The sequence below is a fragment of the Ranitomeya imitator genome, chromosome 1 (assembly GCF_032444005.1).
Source record: "Ranitomeya imitator isolate aRanImi1 chromosome 1, aRanImi1.pri, whole genome shotgun sequence".
In the NCBI taxonomy this organism is placed as follows: Eukaryota; Metazoa; Chordata; class Amphibia; order Anura; family Dendrobatidae; genus Ranitomeya; species Ranitomeya imitator.
This window is the reverse complement of record NC_091282.1, coordinates 769,980,609-770,002,102: the sequence shown is the minus strand read 5'-3', so window position 1 is coordinate 770,002,102 and position 21,494 is coordinate 769,980,609. Positions and strand designations below refer to the sequence as shown.

The 21,494-nt window shown below is 45.9% G+C and overlaps 1 protein-coding gene across 9 annotated transcripts in view; it reads right to left on the bottom strand.

The window, feature by feature from the left end:
* CEP128 (centrosomal protein 128) overlaps positions 1-21,494 on the bottom strand; it is a 264,011-nt gene that overhangs the window by 34,378 nt on the left and 208,139 nt on the right. For 6 of the 9 annotated variants that reach the window (XM_069735747.1, XM_069735754.1, XM_069735749.1 and 3 more), the window contains 2 exons: positions 8,901-8,950; positions 7,796-7,819 (listed from right to left, as the gene is read on the bottom strand). In XM_069735747.1, coding sequence (XP_069591848.1) covers positions 7,796-7,819; positions 8,901-8,950 — 74 coding nt within the window. Of the gene's footprint in view, positions 1-7,795; positions 7,820-8,900; positions 8,953-21,494 lie in introns of all 9 variants that reach the window. The other 3 variants (XM_069735755.1, XM_069735756.1, XM_069735753.1) reach the window with 3 other exon arrangements.

Below are 21,494 nucleotides of genomic sequence, written 5' to 3'. Positions count from 1 at the left end.
CAAGAAAAAAGCAGCTAAGTAAAGAAAAACGAGCAGCAATCATTACTTTAAGAAATGAAGGTCAGTCAGTCCGAAAAATTGGGAAAACTTTGAAAGTGTCCTCAAGTGCAGTGGCAAAAAACATCAAGAGCTACAAAGAAACTGGCTCACATCAGGACCGCCCCAGGAAAGGAAGACCAAGAGTCACCTCTGCTTCTGAGGATAAGTTAATCTGAGTCACCAGCCTCAGAAATCGCAGGTTAACAGCAGCTCAGATTAGAGACCAGGCCAATGCCACACAGAGTTCAGCAGACACATCTCTACAACAACTGTTAAGAGGAGACTTTGTGCAGCAGGCCTTCATGGCAAAATAGCTTCTAGGAAACCACTGCAAAGGACAGGCAACAAGCAGAAGAAACTTGTTTGGGCTAAAGAACACAAGGAATGGGCATTAGACCAGTGGAAATCTGTGCTTTGGTCTGATGAGTCCAAATTTGAGGTCTTTGGTTCCAACCACCGTGTCTTTGTGCGACGCAGAAAAGGTGAACGGATGGACTCTACATGCCTGGTTCCCACCATGAAGCATGGAGGAGGAGGTGTGATGATGTGAGCGTGCTTTGCTGGTGACACTGTTGGGGATTTATTCAAAATTGAAGGCATACTGAACCAGCATGGCTACCACAGCATCTTGCAGCGGCATGCTATTCCATCTGGTTTGCGTTTAGTTGGACCATCATTTATTTTTCAACAGGACAATGACCCCAAACACACCTCCAGGCTGTGTAAGGGCTATTTGACCAAGAAGGAGAGTGATGGGGTGCTGCGCCAGATCTGAACCTAATCGAGATGGTTTGGGGTGAGCTGTACCGCAGAGTGAAGGCAAAAGGGCCAACAAGTACTAAGCATCTCTGGGAACTTCTTCAAGATTGTTGGAAGACCATTCCCGTTGACTACCTTTTGAAGCTTATCAAGAGAATGCCAAGAGTGTGCAAAGCAGTCATCAAAGCAAAAGGTGGCTTCTTTGAAGAACCTAGAATATAAGACATAATTTCAGTTGTTTTACACTTTTTTGTTAAGTATATAATTCCACATGTGTGAATTCATAGTTTTGATGCCTTCAGTGTAAAAATACATGAAAATACAGAAAAATCTTTAAATGTGAAGGTGTGTCCAAACTTTTGGTCTGTACTGTATATATATATATATATATATATATATATATATATACATACATACATTCATTATATATATATATATATATATATATATATATATATATATATATATATATACACACATACATACACTATATATACAGTGGGGGCAAAAAAGTATTTAGTCAGTCAGCAATAGTGCAAGTTCCACCACTTAAAAAGATGAGAGGTGTCTGTAATTTACATCATAGGTAGACCTCAACTATGGGAGACAAACTGAGAAAAAAAAATCCAGAAAATCACATTGTCTGTTTTTTTATCATTTTTTTTTGCATATTATGGTGGAAAATAAGTATTTGGTCAGAAACAAACAATCAAGATTTCTGGCTCTCACAGACCTGCAACTTCTTCTTTAAGGGTCTCCTCTTTCCTCCACTCATTACCTGTAGTAATGGCACCTGTTTAAACTTGTTATCAGTATAAAAAGACACCTGTGCACACCCTCAAACAGTCTGACTCCAAACTCCACTATGGTGAAGACCAAAGAGCTGTCAAAGGACACCAGAAACAAAATTGTAGCCCTGCACCAGGCTGGGAAGACTGAATCTGCAATAGCCAACCAGCTTGGAGTGAAGAAATCAACAGTGGGAGCAATTAATTAGAAAAAGGAAGACATACAAGACCACTGATAATCTCCCTCGATCTGGGGCTCCACGCAAAATCCCACCCCGTGGGGTCAGAATGATCACAAGAACGGTGAGCAAAAATCCCAGAACCACGCGGGGGGACCTAGTGAATGAACTGCAGAGAGCTGGGACCAATGTAACAAGGCCTACCATAAGTAACACACTACGCCACCATGGACTCAGATCCTGCAGTGCCAGACGTGTCCCACTGCTTAAGCCAGTACATGTCCGGGCCCGTCTGAAGTTTGCTAGAGAGCATTTGGATGATCCAGAGGAGTTTTGGGAGAATATCCTATGGTCTGATGAAACCAAACTGGAACTGTTTGGTAGAAACACAACTTGTCGTGTTTGGAGGAAAAAGAATACTGAGTTGCATCCATCAAACACCATACCTACTGTAAAGCATGGTGGTGGAAACATCATGCTTTGGGGCTGTTTCTCTGCAAAGGGGCCAGGACGACTGATCCGGGTACATGAAAGAATGAATGAGGCCATGTATCGTGAGATTTTGAGTGTAAACCTCCTTCCATCAGCAAGGGCATTGAAGATGAAACGTGGATGGGTCTTTCAACATGACAATGATCCAAAGCACCCCGCCAGGGCACCGAAGGAGTGGCTTCGTAAGAAGCATTTCAAGGTCCTGGAGTGGCCTAGCCAGTCTCCAGATCTCAACCCTATAGAAAACCTTTGGAGGGAGTTGAAAGTCCGTGTTGCCAAGCGAAAAGCCAAAAACATCACTGCTCTAGAGGAGATCTGCATGGAGGAATGGGCCAACATACCAACAACAGTGTGTGGCAACCTTGTGAAGATTTACAGAAAACGTTTGACCTCTGTCATTGCCAACAAAGGATATATTACAAAGTATTGAGATGAAATTTTGTTTCTGACCAAATACTTATTTTCCACCATAATATGCAAATAAAATGTTAAAAAAACAGACAATGTGATTTTCTGGATTTTTTTTTCTCAGTTTGTCTCCCATAGTTGAGGTCTACCTATGATGTAAATTACAGACGCCTCTCATCTTTTTAAGTGGTGGAACTTGCACTATTGCTGACTGACTAAATACTTTTTTTACCCACTGTATATATATATACTACACCCAGATTTTGTTGCACAACCTTTAGAGGTAATCACTGCAATCAAACGATTCCTGTAACTGTCAATGAGACTTCTGCTCCTCTCGACAGGTATTTTGGCCCACTCCTCAAGAGCAAACTGCTCCAGTTGTCTCTTGGCATGCTTGCCACCAGTCTTCACACTGCTCCTGGTACAAAGATATAAGCAGTTCTTCTTTGTTTGATGAGTTGTGACTATCCATCTTCCTCTTGATTATATTCCAGAGGTTTTTAATGGAGTTCAGGTCTGGAAATTTGGCTGCCCTTGACAGGGTTCTGATGTGGTGGTCTCTTAATTTTTGCCAGAGCTGTATACACACACACACACACACACTTACACTGCCCCTCTGTACAATATACACACACACTGCTCCTCTGAACAATAAATATATACACACACACACGCACTGCCCCCTGCACACTATATACACACACACACACTGCTTCACTGAACAATATAGACACACTGCCCCTCTGCACAATATATATATATATATATATATATATATACACATTGCTCCTCTGAACAATATAATAATCTTTATTTATATAGCGCCAACATATTCCGCTGTGCTTTACAGAATATATACACACACACTGCCCCCTGCTTAATATATATGCACACTACTCTTCTGAACCAATATATACACATACATACACTGCCCCTCTGCACTATATATATATATATATATATATATATATACACACACACTGCCACTCTGCACAATTTATACACACTGCTCCTCTGAACTATTATATATATATACAGTGGGGCAAAAAAGTATTTAGTCAGTCAGCAATAGTGCAAGTTCCACCACTTAAAAAGATGAGAGGCGTCTGTAATTTACATCATAGGTAGACCTCAACTATGGGAGACAAACTGAGAAAAAAAAAATCCAGAAAATCACATTGTCTGTTTTTTTATCATTTTTTTTTGCATATTATGGTGGAAAATAAGTATTTGGTCAGAAACAAACAATCAAGATTTCTGGCTCTCTCAGACCTGTAACTTCTTCTTTAAGAGTCTCCTCTTTCCTCCACTCATTACCTGTAGTAATGGCACCTGTTTAAACTTGTTATCAGTATAAAAAGACACCTGTGCACACCCTCAAACAGGCTGACTCCAAACTCCACTATGGTGAAGACCAAAGAGCTGTCAAAGGACACCAGAAACAAAATTGTAGCCCTGCAACAGGCTGGGAAGACTGAATCTGCAATAGCCAACCAGCTTGGAGTGAAGAAATCAACAGTGGGAGCAATAATTAGAAAATGGAAGACATACAAGACCACTGATAATCTCCCTCGATCTGGGGCTCCACGCAAAATCCCACCCCGTGGGGTCAGAATGATCACAAGAACGGTGAGCAAAAATCCCAGAACCACGCGGGGGGACCTAGTGAATGAATTGCAGAGAGCTGGGACCAATGTAACAAGGCCTACCATAAGTAACACACTACGCCACCATGGACTCAGATCCTGCAGTGCCAGACGTGTCCCACTGCTTAAGCCAGTACATGTCCGGGCCCGTCTGAAGTTTGCTAGAGAGCATTTGGATGATCCAGAGGAGTTTTGGGAGAATGTCCTATGGTCTGATGAAACCAAACTGGAACTGTTTGGTAGAAACACAACTTGTCATGTTTGGAGGAAAAAGAATACTGAGTTGCATCCATCAAACACCATACCTACTGTAAAGCATGGTGGTGGAAACATCATGCTTTGGGGCTGTTTCTCTGCAAAGGGGCCAGGACGACTGATCCGGGTACATGAAAGAATGAATGGGGCCATGTATCGTGAGATTTTGAGTGCAAACCTCTTTCCATCAGCAAGGGCATTGAAGATGAAACGTGGCTGGGTCTTTCAACATGACAATGGTCCAAAGCACACCGCCAGGGCAACGAAGGAGTGGCTTGGTAAGAAGCATTTCAAGGTCCTGGAGTGGCCTAGCCAGTCTCCAGATCTCAACCCTATAGAAAACCTTTGGAGGGAGTTGAAAGTCCGTGTTGCCAAGCGAAAAGCCAAAAACATCACTGCTCTAGAGGAGATCTGCATGGAGGAATGGGCCAACATACCAACAACAGTGTGTGGCAACCTTGTGAAGACTTACAGAAAACGTTTGACCTCTGTCATTGCCAACAAAGGATATATTACAAAGTATTGAGATGAAATTTTGTTTCTGACCAAATACTTATTTTCCACCATAATATGCAAATAAAATGTTAAAAAAACAGACAATGTGATTTTCTGGATTTTTTTTTCTCAGTTTGTCTCCCATAGTTGAGGTCTACCTATGATGTAAATTACAGACGCCTCTCATCATTTTAAGTGGTGGAACTTGCACTATTGCTGACTGACTAAATACTTTTTTGCCCCACTGTATATATATATATATATATATATATATATATATACACACACATATATATATATATATATATATACACACACACATATATATATATATTTATACATATATACATATATATATATATATATATATATACACACACACATATACGAACACTGCCCCCTGCACAATTCACACACACCACTGAATAAAGCAGCCCCCCATCCCCACACACTGCGTCTGAAAACTGTGCCCCCTTTCACAGTGATTCATTTGATGTTGGGCTCCTGCTGGAGCTCTTACCGCTGCCCGCTCGCACTGTCATTGCTCCTGTGCGGCCCCGATGCAGGTAGCAGTGTGAGGAGGTCAGTAGCATGATGAAGTCATTACATGGCTGCACATCGGACCCGGGGCTGACAGGCGCTCTTCTGCCCCAGTCCTGTTCAAATGTATTTGCGTCTTTTAGACGCAAATTCATCTGAACAAGGGAAGAGAGTGGCGGGCCCAGCGTGCGTGCTCACAGAGAGGGCTCTGCATGCTCCCTCTGGCACGTTACCACTGCTGTAGGCTATAGGTTGAGCTCGATGGACTTATGTCGACTTTCAACCTTAAAAACTATAAAACTACAATTTATCTTATTTACGCAGCACCATGAACAGCGTCAAATTTAAAATGAAAATGGTAGAACTGTTTTTAAGGTTTCTTCCAAGAAAGAGATAATGAGTCATATGTACCCTAAAATGGTGCCTGACAAATACAATTCATCCAGCAAAACACAAGCCCTCACACATTGATACAAAGGAACAGAAAACTAAAATATAGCTCCAAGAATGAGGATAGTAAAAAGGTAAAAAAAGGGAAGCTTCGTCCTAAAGACCTCAAATGACTCAGTGCTGAAGAGGCTAACCCCCCAACACATAGGGGCGGCTTCATGAGAATGGGGCTGTGCCCACAAGGGTCACTGAATTACAATGCACCACTTACAGTAATTAATTAGGGCGGCTCTCAATTGGCATGCACCTCCACCAGAAATCTACTACAGTCACATGCTGGAGGAAGATGCCACAAAAATGGAAAACTTCCCATGAATTCCTGTTCTGCCCCATAAAGTAGTATAGTAGTAGCTGGCTGGGATTTGCACAAAAAGTTGAAAGTTATAATATTCAGGAAAGGTGTGGAGGCCATTACTGCTAAAACAAGATCTCCTTCTCTACTCCCCTCTTATCTCCTCTTCCCACAATCGCATACAAGATTTCTCTCGTACATCCCCCCTACTCTGGAACTATCTACCACAACACATCAGACTCTCGCCTACCATCGAAACCTTCAAAACGAGCCTGAAGACCTACCTCTTCCGACAAGCCTACAACCTGCAGTAACCACCGATTGACCAAACCGCTGCACGACCAGCTCTATCCTCACCTACTGTATCCTCACCCATCTTTTGTAGACTGTGAGCCTTCGCGGGCAGGGTCCTCACTCCTCCTGTACCAGTTATGACTTGTATTGTTCAAGATTATTGTACTTGTTTTTATTATGTATACCCCTCCTCACATGTAAAGCGCCATGGAATAGATGGTGCTATAACAATAAATAATAATAATAAAACTACGTTTAATACATAAAATGTGTAATCTCTGAATATATTACTGAGGGACAGTCTCATCCTGCCCGTCATCCTTATTCTCATTCTGCCCGTCATGTTCATCCTGCCCGTCATGTCATCCTGCCCGTCATGCTCATCCTGGCCGTCATCCTTATTCTGATCCTGCCCGCCATCCTTATCCTGCCCGTCATCCTCATCCTGCCCGTCATTCTCATCCTGCCCGTCATCCTCATCCTGACCGTCATCCTCATCCTGACAGTCATCCTCATCCTGACAGTCATCCTCATCCTGACCGTCATCCTCATCCTGACCGTCATCCTCATCCTGACCGTCATCCTCATCCTGACCGTCATCCTCATCCTGACCGTCATCCTCATCCTGACAGTCATCCTCATCCTGACAGTCATCCTCATCCTGACAGTCATCCTCATCCTGACAGTCATCCTCATCCTGACCGTCAGCCTCATCCTGACCCTCATCCTGCAAGTCATCTTTATCCTGCCTGTCATCCTTATCCTGCCCGTCATCCTTATTCTCATCCTGCTCGGCATTCTCATCCTGCCAGTCAATTTCATCTTGCCCATCACTCTCATCGTACCCGTCACTCCCATCCTCCTCCTGCCCGTCACTCTCATTCTCCTCCTACCAGTCACTGTCTTCCTGGCCGTCATTCTCATTCTGCCATTCATTTTCTCCAGTGCCCTCACAGTCGGTACAGATTGATGAAAGGTACAGACACTTTGACTTCACTGTGGCTTTGTGGGCAGCAGAAGCACCCCAATATACCCCATAAGTCTATAGGCACCATCCCCCATCATTGAGGTGAACAAGCTCTTCGACTCTCTCCTATGGCAACATAATAAGTTCTCAACATCAATTATGTGAGATGTTTCAGAAAAATAACTCACCCGCTCCAGATCCACAACCCGATCCTGGGGGGGAAAAAACATAAATGTCATCCAGTCCAGCACAAGTGTCATCCATTACATCAAGTCACAAGACTCCCATCATTCCTGCCTCACTGGTAACTAATTGACGAAGTGTAAGCTTTTCAGTGGCATCACAGTATATCAAGATTTTACACCTTCCCACCCTGGCAAGGCTGTGTCTGTGTGCCATGATCTTTTTCGGGGCAGTCGCATCTTGTGAGGGCTTGTGGGGAAGCAGTAGGATACCTAGGCTGTGTTCGCACAGTACAGTCACAGTTCGGTTCTGAATCGCTTTTACAGCAGTATTCCATATTGTAATAAAATAGTAAAGTTTGTACCGCTATGTGAAATACCGCAATGTGGCTACAATGTGAGCGCGGCCTAATGTCAACCAACTGAACATGGACAAATTAACTCAAAAGTTCTCAGCAGTCGCAAAGAGACAATTATGGCCCCGGCTTGTGCCCTGGAGAAGATGCTCCTTGACAGTTCTGCAACCCTTATTGTTTTGTTTCACTTCCTGACTATTTTCAAGATCTCTGCTTGCTGTCAGGGATTGAAAACTTCTGGATTAAAAATACCAGACTAAGAAGCTGTCCAGACTGCATGAGAAAACCTTCTAATATCGGTGGTCAGCCTGGATCACTGAAAGCAGCAGATTGTCCACATAAAAGCCAGACGTGTGTGCCGCAATTTATATATCGTAGAAATTGAGGGAGCGGAGTGTCCTCAAACACTAAAGATGAACCACTTCCTCCCGACCCATCTCCAGACGAGCGTATAATGGAGCGCCTGTGCAAGACGCCGCCGGCCCCATCTCCACCACCGAGCTGTAATGGCTCCAATAATTACACCAAAATTGCAGAACATTGAAAAGTATTCAGATGTTCCTCAGTCAAGCAGAGCTCATTATTCCTCGAGCCTTTACACACAGGTCAGAGCAACCCAGAAAATATAACCAAGAGCACGTTGATCTCTGCAAAGTTACCAAATCCTCTCCATCCAGAAGCAGGGAACAGTTACCAACGTCGTGTGACGGCGCAGAGAGCAGCAGAGACGGAAGATACCGACAGATATCACTCACCTGCAGCAACCACATCTCCTCGTCTTGTCTGCGGCTCTTGTCCAGAAGCTCTGCAAACAGAAGACAGCAAGAGTCAGTGGAGAATGGCTCTGCTTCATCTGCCTGCGGACACAATCATGGCCCCATGCTGCAGGACTCAATAAGTGCAGGTGCTGGCCGTTCACATTAATGGACCCCAAGAGTACATCAGGCAGTCATCTCCAATCTCACAGTGCACACAGAAACGACAACACGTGGTTGGTCCAGTGAGATGAGACCCCATGGGAAGGCCGAGATGGAAGAGGGGAGTGTGGCAACCTCAGCAAACAATGAGGCCATATATCAAGACCAAGCAATCACCCCCAACAATCCAACCATTGACAGTTTATTTTCTTTAAAAGCACTTTATTAAAGGTTTGTTCAATTTCTTAAAAAAAAAAACTTTCTGTTTTCAGTCACCTGACCAAAGCAATCAATCACAGGCCTCAGAGGTCATGTGCCCAAACAACTGGATGTCATGGCTTCATGTCCAGCCATAACCGCCAGAGATACAAGAAGGATCCAAGAAGGGGTTAAAGCTGGTGAGTGCGCCCTAATGAACCAGACATCCCCTTTCATTGCATCCTGCACTGGTTTTTCCTTGCACCAGTTACAGACAATCTTCCTAAATGCATTTCTGTGCATTTCACCCTTACTGCACGCGGCTCTGGTTTCTCGTCCTGCAGACACATTTTTGCATCTCTCATTGGTCGAAAACTTGAAGATCAGTGGTGATCAGAGAGTGGGGCAGCTATACCGGGGGGGTCAATTTGCTCGAATACAGGGGACTCGCACGTGAGCCCCCTCCTCACCTGATGGTTGGAACTTCTTACTTCGTGTGGATGGCGTCCTCCTCACCTGACGGGTGACTCAGGAGGGCCTCGTACAATGCTGCCACCACAGGAGCTTGTCCCTATTAATGTGCACAAGGCTGCATGCGACATAAGGTGAGATTCTTTGCTCCCAGATTTTACACCCTACAACCAGGCTACGTGTGTCCCTACAAGCCCCCTCCTCCCCCGCTGTGATTTCCCCGGCCAGACCTAATCTCTGTCCCATTTCGGGGACGCTCTCATTCCTATTTCTGCTGTTCATTGAGATTTATCTGCATTAAATTGGCTCCAGCAAAATGAGTTTTGCAGCTTTTGCTAGGAGTGCAGGAAGCGGCGAGATATGGAATGGCTGTCAGGGAAATAATAAGTACACAAAATGCAAGGCTTGGCACAAGTGTCAGAGCAAGATACCGAACAGCAAAGAGACGGAGGCTGGCCTCACGATGCAGCAGCGCCCGCTGCAGGAAAGTGAACTTCTGTGCAGCAAGGGGGCAACTTTCTAGGGAAGACTCCTTGGAATGGGTTGTGGCCGATGGTAGAAAATGTGCTCAATGTTATTTACAGAAAACAGCGGAAATCAAAATGTACTGCACATAAAAACAATGCTGATCATTACTGGGGAGCAACCAAAATGACAGAACTAGAAGAGGTTTCGGATGTAGACAGCTCTGGTGTCACGAGAATATAGAAGGGGAATATTGCTGATGCTACAGAACTAATGGTGCAGAGAAGATAAAGCCAGGAATCAATTCTGGAAATGCCGGCATTGCGTCTTTCCCAGAGGCCGCTTCACTATATCCTCGCATCTGGCAGGAATGATATAAAGTGCCATTAATGGTGGGAATCGTGGCAGCACACAGGTAGGGCTATAGGTGGTGACTGAATGGTTACTGGACAATGACGGACAGACAGCTATCAGCAGCACAGACCGCTATCACCATGCCGGACGGCTATCAACAGGACGGACCGCAAACACCAGGGCATACCGCTATCAGCAGGACGGACCGCTATCAGCAGGACGGACCGCTATCAGCAGGACGGACCGCTATCAGCAGGACGGACCGCTATCAGCAGGACGGACCGCTATCAGCAGGACTGACTGCTATCAGCAGGACGGACCGCTATCCACCATGCCGGACGGCTATGAACAGGACAGACGGCAAACACCAGGGTGGACCGCTATTAGCAGGACGGACCGCTATCAGCAGGACGGACCGCTATCAGCAGGACAGACTGCTATCAGCAGGATGGACCGCTATCAGCAGGACGGACCGCTATCAGCAGGACGGACCGCTATCACCATGCCGGACGGCTATGAACAGGACGGACGGCAAACACCAGGGCGGACCGCTATCAGCAGGACGGACCGCTATCAGCAGGACGGACCGCTATCACCATGCCGGACGGCTATGAACAGGACGGACGGCAAACACCAGGGCGGACCGCTATCAGCAGGACGGACCGCTATCAGCAAGACGGACCGCTATCAGCAAGACGGACCGCTATCAGCAGGACGGACCGCTATCAGCAGGACAGACTGCTATCAGCAGCACAGACCGCTATCACCATACCGGACGGCTATCAACAGGACGGACCGCAAACACCAGGGCGGACCGCTATCAGCAGGACGGACCGCTACCAGCAGGACGGACCGCTATCAGCAGGACGGACCGCTATCAGCAGGATTGACCGCTATCAGCAGGATGGACCGCTATCAGCAGGACAGACTGCTATCAGCAGCACAGGACGGACCGCAAACACCAGGGCAGACCGCTATTAGCAGGACAGACTGCTATCAGCAGCACAGACCGCTATCACCATGCCGGACGGCTATGAACAGGACGGACCGCAAACACCAGGGCGGACTGCTATCAGCAGGACAGACCGCTATCAGCAGGACGGACCGCTATCAGCAGGACGGACCGCTATCACCAGGACAGACTGCTATCAGCAGCACAGACCGCTATCACCATGTCGGATGGCTATCAACAGGACGGACCGCAAACACCAGGGCGGACCGCTATCAGCAGGACGGATCGCAATCACCATGCAGGACGGCTATCAGCAGGACGGACCGCTATCAGCAGGATGGATCGCTATCACAAGGACGGACTGCAATTACCAGGAAAGACTGCTATCAGCAGCAAAGACCACTATCACCATGCCGGACGAATATCAACAGGATGGACCGCAAACACCAGTGCAGACCGCTATCAGTAGGACGGACCGCTATCAGTAGGACGGACCGCAATCACCAGGGCAGACCGCAATCACCAGGGCAGACCGCAATCACCAGGGCAGACCGCAATCATCAGGACAGACCGCAATCACCAGGACGGACCGCTATCTGCAGGACGGACCGCTATCTGCAGGACTGACCACTATGAGCAGGACGGACCGCTATCAGCAGGATGGACCGCAATCACCAGGGCAGACCTCAATCACTCGGACCGACCACTATCACCAGGATCAACTACTATTACAGACAATGGTGTTCCAGATCTCTTGCAGGTCGGCAGCCATTAGCATTGTGCTGTGTCGAGGGCTGCGGGCTGGAGTCGCTCCCTCCGTCTGGGAATCCAGCTTCTTTTTCCACATGTGACCGGGCTCTAATATTATTCTCACACAGCTCTGTTTCTGGCAGCCAAGCGAATGTAAATCCTGTTTCTGCTGTTGAGGCCCCTTCAGATGGAGGAAGCTGGAACTTCAAGGGCAATGTTGGAAATCTTTTGGATTAACCGCGGGAAAGTTTATACAGGTGGTGAGAGAGTAGCAGGAAATTAAAGCAAAGCGCGGCTTCTGTTGGGTTTTGGCGTCTTTGCCAGCACTCACCTCCCTGCGCAGCCCCCCAAATTCACACTAAAAAGAATCCAAATGGTTGTATTGTCAGCACAATCTCTGCCCACTGAGGCCACTGCGATGGAATTAATGTGCTTGGGTTGGAAAGGTCAGGTTTTGTGGGGCCATTATTTATTGCCCCTACAACCAATAAATTGCCCTTTGTGCACCATGATTTATTCCATGAGGGGCCGAGGCTGTGCTTCTCAATGGGCACGCCATGTGCATGCCAAGTGAAGAGGTCATTATGACACTGGGCACGGTGGAGGGTCCTGCCCGCTGCCATGTTCCCGGTGTCACACTAACTGGAGATTTTAATCAGTTGAGCTGGGTCACCCCATTGTTTGCCCTGAGTGCCCTGCACTGCCTCCATGTGTTGTCTACAGTCAGTCGCAGACATATTACCCTCTGGCCAACACCGACTGCCCATACCGAGGACACAAACCCACACCACAACGAACAATGTCAGGTCAATGCAGGACAAGACAGCGCTCGTCTCTCCCGACAACAGTAAAGGTCTGGTCTTCTGTAGGTAAATCATTGTGGAAGGAAGAAGCATTTACAGCACAGTGCAAAAGTGTTCGGCAGGTGATGATAACATGTTGCAAAGTGAAAAGCTTTAAAAACAGAAGAGTTAATAGTTTATCACTAATTAACAAAATTCAACTTAATTAACAAAATAGAAATGTAAATCCCATCAGTATTTAATCAGGGCTCCTTGTTCTTAATGACTTTGGCTGGATAATGGGGGTCAATGTTCAGATGCAGAATAAATTTGGAGCCAATCAGACACCCCCCAACAGCATCACATGATGGGTGTCTGCTTGTATACGGCCTCGCAGATCCCTGATCTGACATCATCCAGTCTGTCTGGGATCACATGAAGAGACAGGAGAATCCACACAAGACTCATGTACAGAAGATCTGGGGTGAGGTCTCCAAGATGTTTGGTACAAGCTCCTGCTGAAATACTCCATAACCTGCGTACAAGTGACGAGAAGAAGTAATGGAGGTGATACTGATGATGGAGGTGACGAGCGGTCACCAGATACTGATGATGGAGGCGACAGGCGGTCATCAGATACTGATGATGGAGGCGACGGGCAGTCACCAGATACTGATGATGAAGGCAACGGGCAGTCACCAGATACTGATGATGGAGAGGACAGGAGGTCACGAGATACATAATATGGAGGCAGCAGGCAGTCACCAGATACTGCTGAGGAAGGTGCCAGGCGGTCACCAGATACTGATGAGGAAGGTGCCAGGCGGTCACCAGATAATAATGAGGAAGGTGCCAGGCGGTCACCAGATACTGATGAGGAAGGTGCCAGGCGGTCACCAGATACTGATGACGAAGGTGTCGGGCGGTCACCAGATACTGCTTACGGAGGCCACGGGTGGTCACCAGATACTGATGAGGAAGGTGCCGGGCGGTCACCAGATACTGATGATGGAGGCAATGGGCGGTCACCAGATAGTGATGGTGGAGGTGACAAGCGGTCACCAGATACTGATTGTTATATAAAATATTAAAAATCCTTCAGGTCCCTCATATCTCCCTCCCTCTATTTTTTTTTTTAAATAAAGTATCTTTATTGAAGTTTTTTAACAATTTTTACACAAATATATTACCCGCTTCGGGTAAACACAGAAATTTAAAAACAACTGGGAAGGGGGGAAATGGGACATGGGAAGGGAAAGACTAAATTAAATTGAATTAAATAAAAAAGGGACAAAACATATAGTAATCACCACTGTAATGCCTAATGCAATCATCATTATTGCTCATGGGATAAACATGGATCATATCTCTTGTAATCCTCTATTACATCAAGCCCAATCGATATCTCACTAATTCCCTCGAAGGGAGCACCCCCTCCCTTTTTTCTTTCATCTACCAATTGTCATGTCCATGCTGTCTTTATGTAAAATGCAACGTACAGCTATGTGAAGCAGATTAATTAAAATGCAAGGATTCCTCTTTATGTCCAGGTGACTGAAGATGATGTGTATTGTCCACAGAGAGAGACAGGAAAAGGTAGTTGGGATCTAAGGGGAGCAAAAGAAGATCTGACACCCTTTACAAATAGCCATGGTCACTGTACTTACAATAAACCAGCAGACAGTTTGTCTCTGGAAGAAAATATTATTAAATATTGCAATTTCTATACATCCGATATTAATGAGACGTATATGTTCAGCACCAGGTTAACTAGGCAAAAATACCCATAATTTCTCTCATTTATAAAACCCACCAAAAGGCCCCAAAGCCATAGGGGCCATATAACTGCCAGCAGCTAGGCCATGTTTGGTCTCTACGCGTAGACAAAATCCTGATACAGAAAATGACACCAGTCTCAAACTTCTGTGATCGCACTATGAGGAGTTATTGCATAAATTTGGATTTCCTAAAATAAGAAGGCCTAGTGATGCGAACAGGCTTCGGCCTTCTCCGTTGATTGTCAGCCAATTGTGTAATTGTTTGGACGATAGGAGGCAGCAGAGAGCGGTTCGCTCCAAATATCACAGTGGGTGGTACTCGTGACCTAACCAGCCTCTGATATCAGGGATTTGTGGGAATAATAAAGTCCTGACAAAATATTATATCCCTGACACTGGTGATGGAGATGACGAGCGGTCACCGAATACTGATGATGGAGGTGACAGGCATGTAGAAAAGCCGTGGAGACACCATCACGTGTTTCTCAACGCAAGCAATAAATAGCCAGGTCTTTCACCGGGAAGGAACAACCACGGGAAGGGCAGCATCCAAAAGGAAAACCACCTATGCCAAAACATGGTATCCATCCACAGACAGCTGTTTTGGGGTATTTGCCCCTCATCAGTGTGGAGTAGGAAACTGGAGGTGACAGGCAGTCACCAGATCCTGATGATGGAGGCAACGGGCGATCACCAGAAAGTGATGATGGAGATGACGAGCAGTCACCGGATACTGATGATGGAGGCGACGGGCGATCACCAGATACTGATGATGGAGATGACGAGCAGTCACCAGATACTGATGATGGAGATGACGAGCAGTCACCAGATACTGATGATGGAGGCGACGGGCAGTCACCGGATACTGATGATGGAGATGACGAGCAGTCACCAGATACTGATAATGGAGGCGACGGGCGATCACCAGATACTGATGATGGAGATGACGAGCAGTCACCAGATACTGATAATGGAGGCGACGGGCGATCACCAGATACTGATGATGGAGATGACGAGCAGTCACCGGATACTGATGTTTACCTCTCTCTTTTCCTCAGTCACTTTGTATTTTGTTAATTGAAAAACAAACTTTTAAAATTTCTAATTTTTGGAAGCTTTTTGCTTTGCAGCATTTTTTCAACACCTGCCCACAACTTGGACAAGTACACATTAATTACACTGGCTGATATTGTGGAGTATCCTGTGTAAATAGTGATGTATTTTCACAATTGTTTTGTGCACATGGCTGAGTACATGGGCCAATCAGTGGTATTGCTGCATGTGTATTTGTCTAAACTTATAAAATATAAAAATACTTATTGGATATAATAAGTGCTGAAAAAAGAAGAAAAAAACCCGCCAGATTGATCCCAAAAATTGGAATAAAAATTTCAAAAAGTCACAAGTAACGCAAATTTGTTTCAATATAAACATGTTTATGTGCAAAAAAAAGCTTTCACATAGCTCCATCAACAGGAAGCTAAAAAGCTAAAGTTATAGGTCTCACAAAATGACAAGACAAGTAACTTAATTTTTTATGTGCAAATTCCCCCCCCCCCCCCCAAAAAAAATAAATAAATAAAAATAAATAATACCACTTAAATAAACAACAAAAAATTTGAGCTGATTTCAGTGCAATGGGGCCAAGCTGGAAAGTCTTGTTCCCAGGTCATGACTAAAGCACAATGAGCACCGTAAGAACAAGCATCAAAAAGACAATTGTGAAATGGTGATTTTCTTTCATTACTAAACAACGGCAGGTGAAATTTTCTTATTTTCACTACATCATATGGTAAAATGTCATTTAAAACTACCGCTTGGCCTGCAAAACAAGCCACAAAGCTATCAAACAAAGCAAAGAAAATACAAAACAAGCTAAAAATCGCCCTGTCCTTAGGGTTAAAGAACACTTCACAAAGCAAGGATGCAATGTGAAAACTGCTGTAAGTCTATGAGGTTGGCCAGACACAGCAAGCTCAGGACATACGAGACGAGACGCTGGCACCACCTCATGGCTGGTCACAGACCCCAGAGTCCGCGCTCCAGGGCCGGATTACTACAAGCCATATCCTCTGGATTTTCAGGGACAATACAGAGCTACGTGGAGCGGCCACCGCTTCTCTCTATTCAGTCTGACAGGAGATGAAACACTGAGATTCAAGTAAAAGACAGAAAATGAAAAGAAAATGTTGAACAAAAGATCTGCGGACTCAGCACTGAGAGTGTGTGTCACCAGGCCAAGACAGATCAGACCTGAGCTCCAGGACATTGCTCCTGACACCCAGAAACAACAACAGATTCCTGCCAAGTGGCGCTCATTGCCGCCACCACAGATCCGGGGCATGGACACAAGGAACGCCACAGGTTTAACCTCCACATGCCCACAAAAAGCCACCCTACACTATCTCACTACAGAAAATAAGAGCCCAATCAGAGAGGCCGCGTGGACAACTCCAGGTAAGGGACTTGTAAAGTGGAGCAAGATGCTGCCAATACCAGTTTTAGGATGTATTAAGAGAAACATGAAGTCTAGATCATGTGACGTAATTATCCCACTCTATTCCTCCTCCTTGGTCAGGCCTCATCCAGAATCCTGTGTCCAGTTTTAGACACCACATTTTAAAACAGACATTGAAAAAGTGGAACAAGTTCAGAGAAGAGCAACCAGGATGGTGAGCAGACTAAATAAGTATGTCCTACGTGAAACGGTAAAAGGATCTGGGAATGTTTAGCTTGCAAAAATGAAGGCTAAGACAAGACTTAATAGATGTCTACAAATATCTGAAGGGCTGTCACAGTGTAGAGGGATCATAATTATTCTCATTTGCACAGGGAAACACGAGAAGCAATGGAATGAAACTGAAAGGGAGAAGATACAGATTAGATATTAGGAAAAAATTTTGACGTGAGGGTGATCAATGAATAGAACAAGCTGCCACGCGAAGTGGCGAGTTCTCCTTCCATTGAAGTCTTCAAACAGAAGCTGGACAGACATCTGTCTGAGATGGTTTAGTGAATCCTGCATTGAGCAGGGGGTTGGGCACGATGACCCTTGAGGCCACTTCCAACTCTAACATTCTAGGATTCTATGAATCTAAGATATGATGTCCTATGGCCGAGGAATGTGACAGAAGCAGTCACCTTTATTCAAGTAATCATATTCTGCTCTTATGACATGCTCCGGATTGCTGCAAAGGAAGGGGAATAGTAATCTAAATGGAGGCCCAGATGTGGATGGAGTACAGAACATGGAGGGAGCCTGTACCCCCACAGTCAGGTACACGGGGCTTGTCACCTGGAGAACGTCCAAAGTTTGCACAATATTTCTGTGCACACAGTTTATCCCAGTCAGGAACAATCTTCTATGAGAACGTCGTCAGGTTCAACATGTGGTTGTAGATCTGTGAACCTAATCACTGGGGGTCCGAAAACACAAAAAATCTTTATCTTTTAGTTAAAGGGAACCTGTCATCCCCCCCCCCCCCAGGCGTTTGTAACTAAAAGGGCTACCTTGTGCAGCCTTAATGCTGCATTTGGACAAGGTGGCTCTTTTAGTTATGCTCCTTGCACACGCTGAAATAAACACTTTTAAAATGTGCCCCCTCATACAGTGAAATCGCCAGGGAGGCGGGACTTTCCTTCCTAATCAAACGCAGCACAGCCGTCATTCATACCCCCTTGGCGCCGCCTCCTCAGCGTTGTTTGAATCTGTCCCGGAGTCTGCGGTGTTATGCTATCCCTTGGGCATGCGCAGTTAGCGCTGCCCATCTTCTGCCATCATTTGATGTTAGGCTGACTGCGCCTGTGCGGCCGCGATGCCCGAGATCCTGCCCCGCAGTGTCTTCTGATTTATTCATACTGCGGGGCTGGGATTCATGGGCATGCGCAGTGCATATCTTTGCCTCTCACTCATCTCCCTCCGCCTTCTTCAGACTATACGGCGTCAGCTGATCCCTAATCGCATGCCATGTCAGGGTATCTGTACAAAGTTATAAAAAAGAGTGTTGGGGGATTGGAAGGAGAATCTACAACCTGGCAGACCATACTCCAGACTGATTAATTACTTCCTTCAATAGGAGGTGTATAAATCTATACACAGCACGGTCCCCTCATGGGAACTACCGGCTGACAGAGTATGCTGCTGTTTAGTAAACGGGGGACTGAAGGCTGGGCTGGAAAAGACCTGTGACCCTATGAATATTGTCAGGTCAGACAGAAAACCCCTCCAGCCCCAAACAGACAGTCCAGCAGGAGTCTAACAGATGAGTTTTGACATCGGCACGCGAGGATGTCACCGTCTAAAGCTGGGACCTGCGCTACCGGTTCGTTTAACACCTTATATTTGACATTCTTTAGCTCTTGATTGATTCAGTTATCGCTGTAATACTCCCTCCGGGGAGCAGTAAATCATTCCTGCACCTTCATTCTGCAGCAAAACAAAGAGGTTTATACTCTGTGGAGACTGAAATCTTATCTTGTCGGTACAGAGTGGAAAGTGGGTAAGGAAACGTCTGCAGGATCAGAAGTGATGAAGAAATCAAGTTGGGACTCTGCACAACACGGAGACTGGTGGAAGACGTGAGGCTGTTCTCTTTTCCGCGGTGTCTTTATGCCAAAAGAGTTAAAAAATGAGATCGGCAGATCCTCGTCGTATCCAGTGACCTGGGCCAAATGTAGCGCAAAAGAGCATCCTGATGGTGCATTGTAGGGAGCGTGCGCGGCTTATTCACAGCAGATATTTCTGCATCAAAAACATATCTCTTGGCAGGAAAAAAGTTGCATAAAAAACTGTCTTTTATCCCAATAACTAAAGTGGGTGAAAATGACAAAATAATTGATGAAACTGCTTCAAATCCTCAAGGAACAATAAGCAACATGTAAATGAGATAGCAGAATGTCGCTCCGGTGGGACAGTAAAACACTACTCTGCTGTCACAGGTGACAATATATACTCGCCACGGACATGTAGCTTGCATATATGAATAAAGACTTATTGAAAGAATGTACACAATCAGATGTATGTGCATGACATATGTGTATGATATATTGTTGGAGCAGATGCACTGGGGTCCAGAGATGAAGGGGCGCCCACTGCCACCAGTGACTACTTCAGCTGGATGTGTCCTGATTTAGCTGAAATGAACTGGAGTGCAGGGAACCTGCCAGCTCCCTGCGCTGCAATACACACTGCCGGCTGATCAGAGGCCGGCAGGTGACAATGGCATTGCCGTGATTGGGGACGCATGGCAGTGAGTTCATGCACCATGATGGGTATGCCGAAGTCAGCTGCTGGCTTCCACATTGGCTGTAGAAGAGGAGCCCCGCGTGGTGTGGGAGCGGGGGAATTTGAGTAGGATAGTTTATTTTTAATATATAGCATTATAGCAGGATGGGGCGCATCTACATCAGGATGGGGCGTGTCTACACCAGGATGGGGCTTCGTCTACACCAGGATGGGGCTTCGTCTACACCAGGATGGGGCGCGTCTGCACCAGGATGGGGCGCGTCTACACCAGGATGGGGCGCGTCTACACCAGGATGGGGCTTCATCTACACCAGGATGGGGCGCGTCTACACCAGGATGGGGCATGTCTACACCAGGATGGGGCGCGTCTACACCAGGATGGGGCTTCATCTACACCAGGATGGGGCGCGTCTACACCAGGATGGGGCGTGTCTACACCAGGATGGGGCGCGTCTACACCAGGATGGGGCGCGTCTACACCAGGATGGGGCTTCATCTACACCAGGATGGGGCGCGTCTACACCAGGATGGGGCGTGTCTACACCAGGATGGGGCGTGTCTACACCAGGATGGGGCGCGTCTATACAGTGGCATGTAAATGTTTGGGCACCACTGGTGAAAATTACTGTTATTGTGAACAGTTAAGCAAGTTGAACATGAAAAAATCTCTAAAAGGCCTAAAGTTAAAGATGACCTATTTTCTTTGTATTTCAGGGAAAAAAATTGTAACGAAAAAATTATTTATATATTTTAAAAATTACAAAGAGGAAAATGGGCAGATGCAAAAGTTTGAGCACCTGTGGAGATTTGCGTTCTCAAATTACTTTGACCAAAGTTTCAGACCTAAATTAGGCTGTTTGGGTTATGGTTTGTTCACTAACATCGTTAGGAAAGACCGGGTAATGAAAATTTCCCAGCTTCATAAAAACCCAACCTCTTCTTACCTTGTGCCAAAAAACAGCAGCCATGGGTTCTTCTAAGGAGCTGCCGAGCACTCTAAAAATGAAAATGGTGGAGGCCCACAATACAGGAGAATGCGATAAGAAAATAGCAAAGCGATTTGAAGTTGTCCTTTCCTCAGTTCGAAATGTAATTAAAAAATGTCACTTTCCAGGAACAGTAGAGGTCAAGATAAAGTCTGGAAGATCAAGGAAACTTTCAGGAGCGCTGCTCGTAGGATTGCTTGAGAGGCAAAAGCAGAACCCCGGCTTGACTGCAAAAAAAACTCTCAGAGAGATTTAGCAGACTCTGGAATTGTGGTACATTGTTCTACTGTTCAGAGACATCTACACAAATATGGCCTTCATGGGAGAAACATCAGAAGAAAACCTCTCCTGCGTTCTCACCAAAAAATCATACGAAAGTTGGATAGAAATGCGTCAAAATAACCACATACAACATCCAGAGAAATTCAGGCTGAGCTGGAGTGAAGCCACA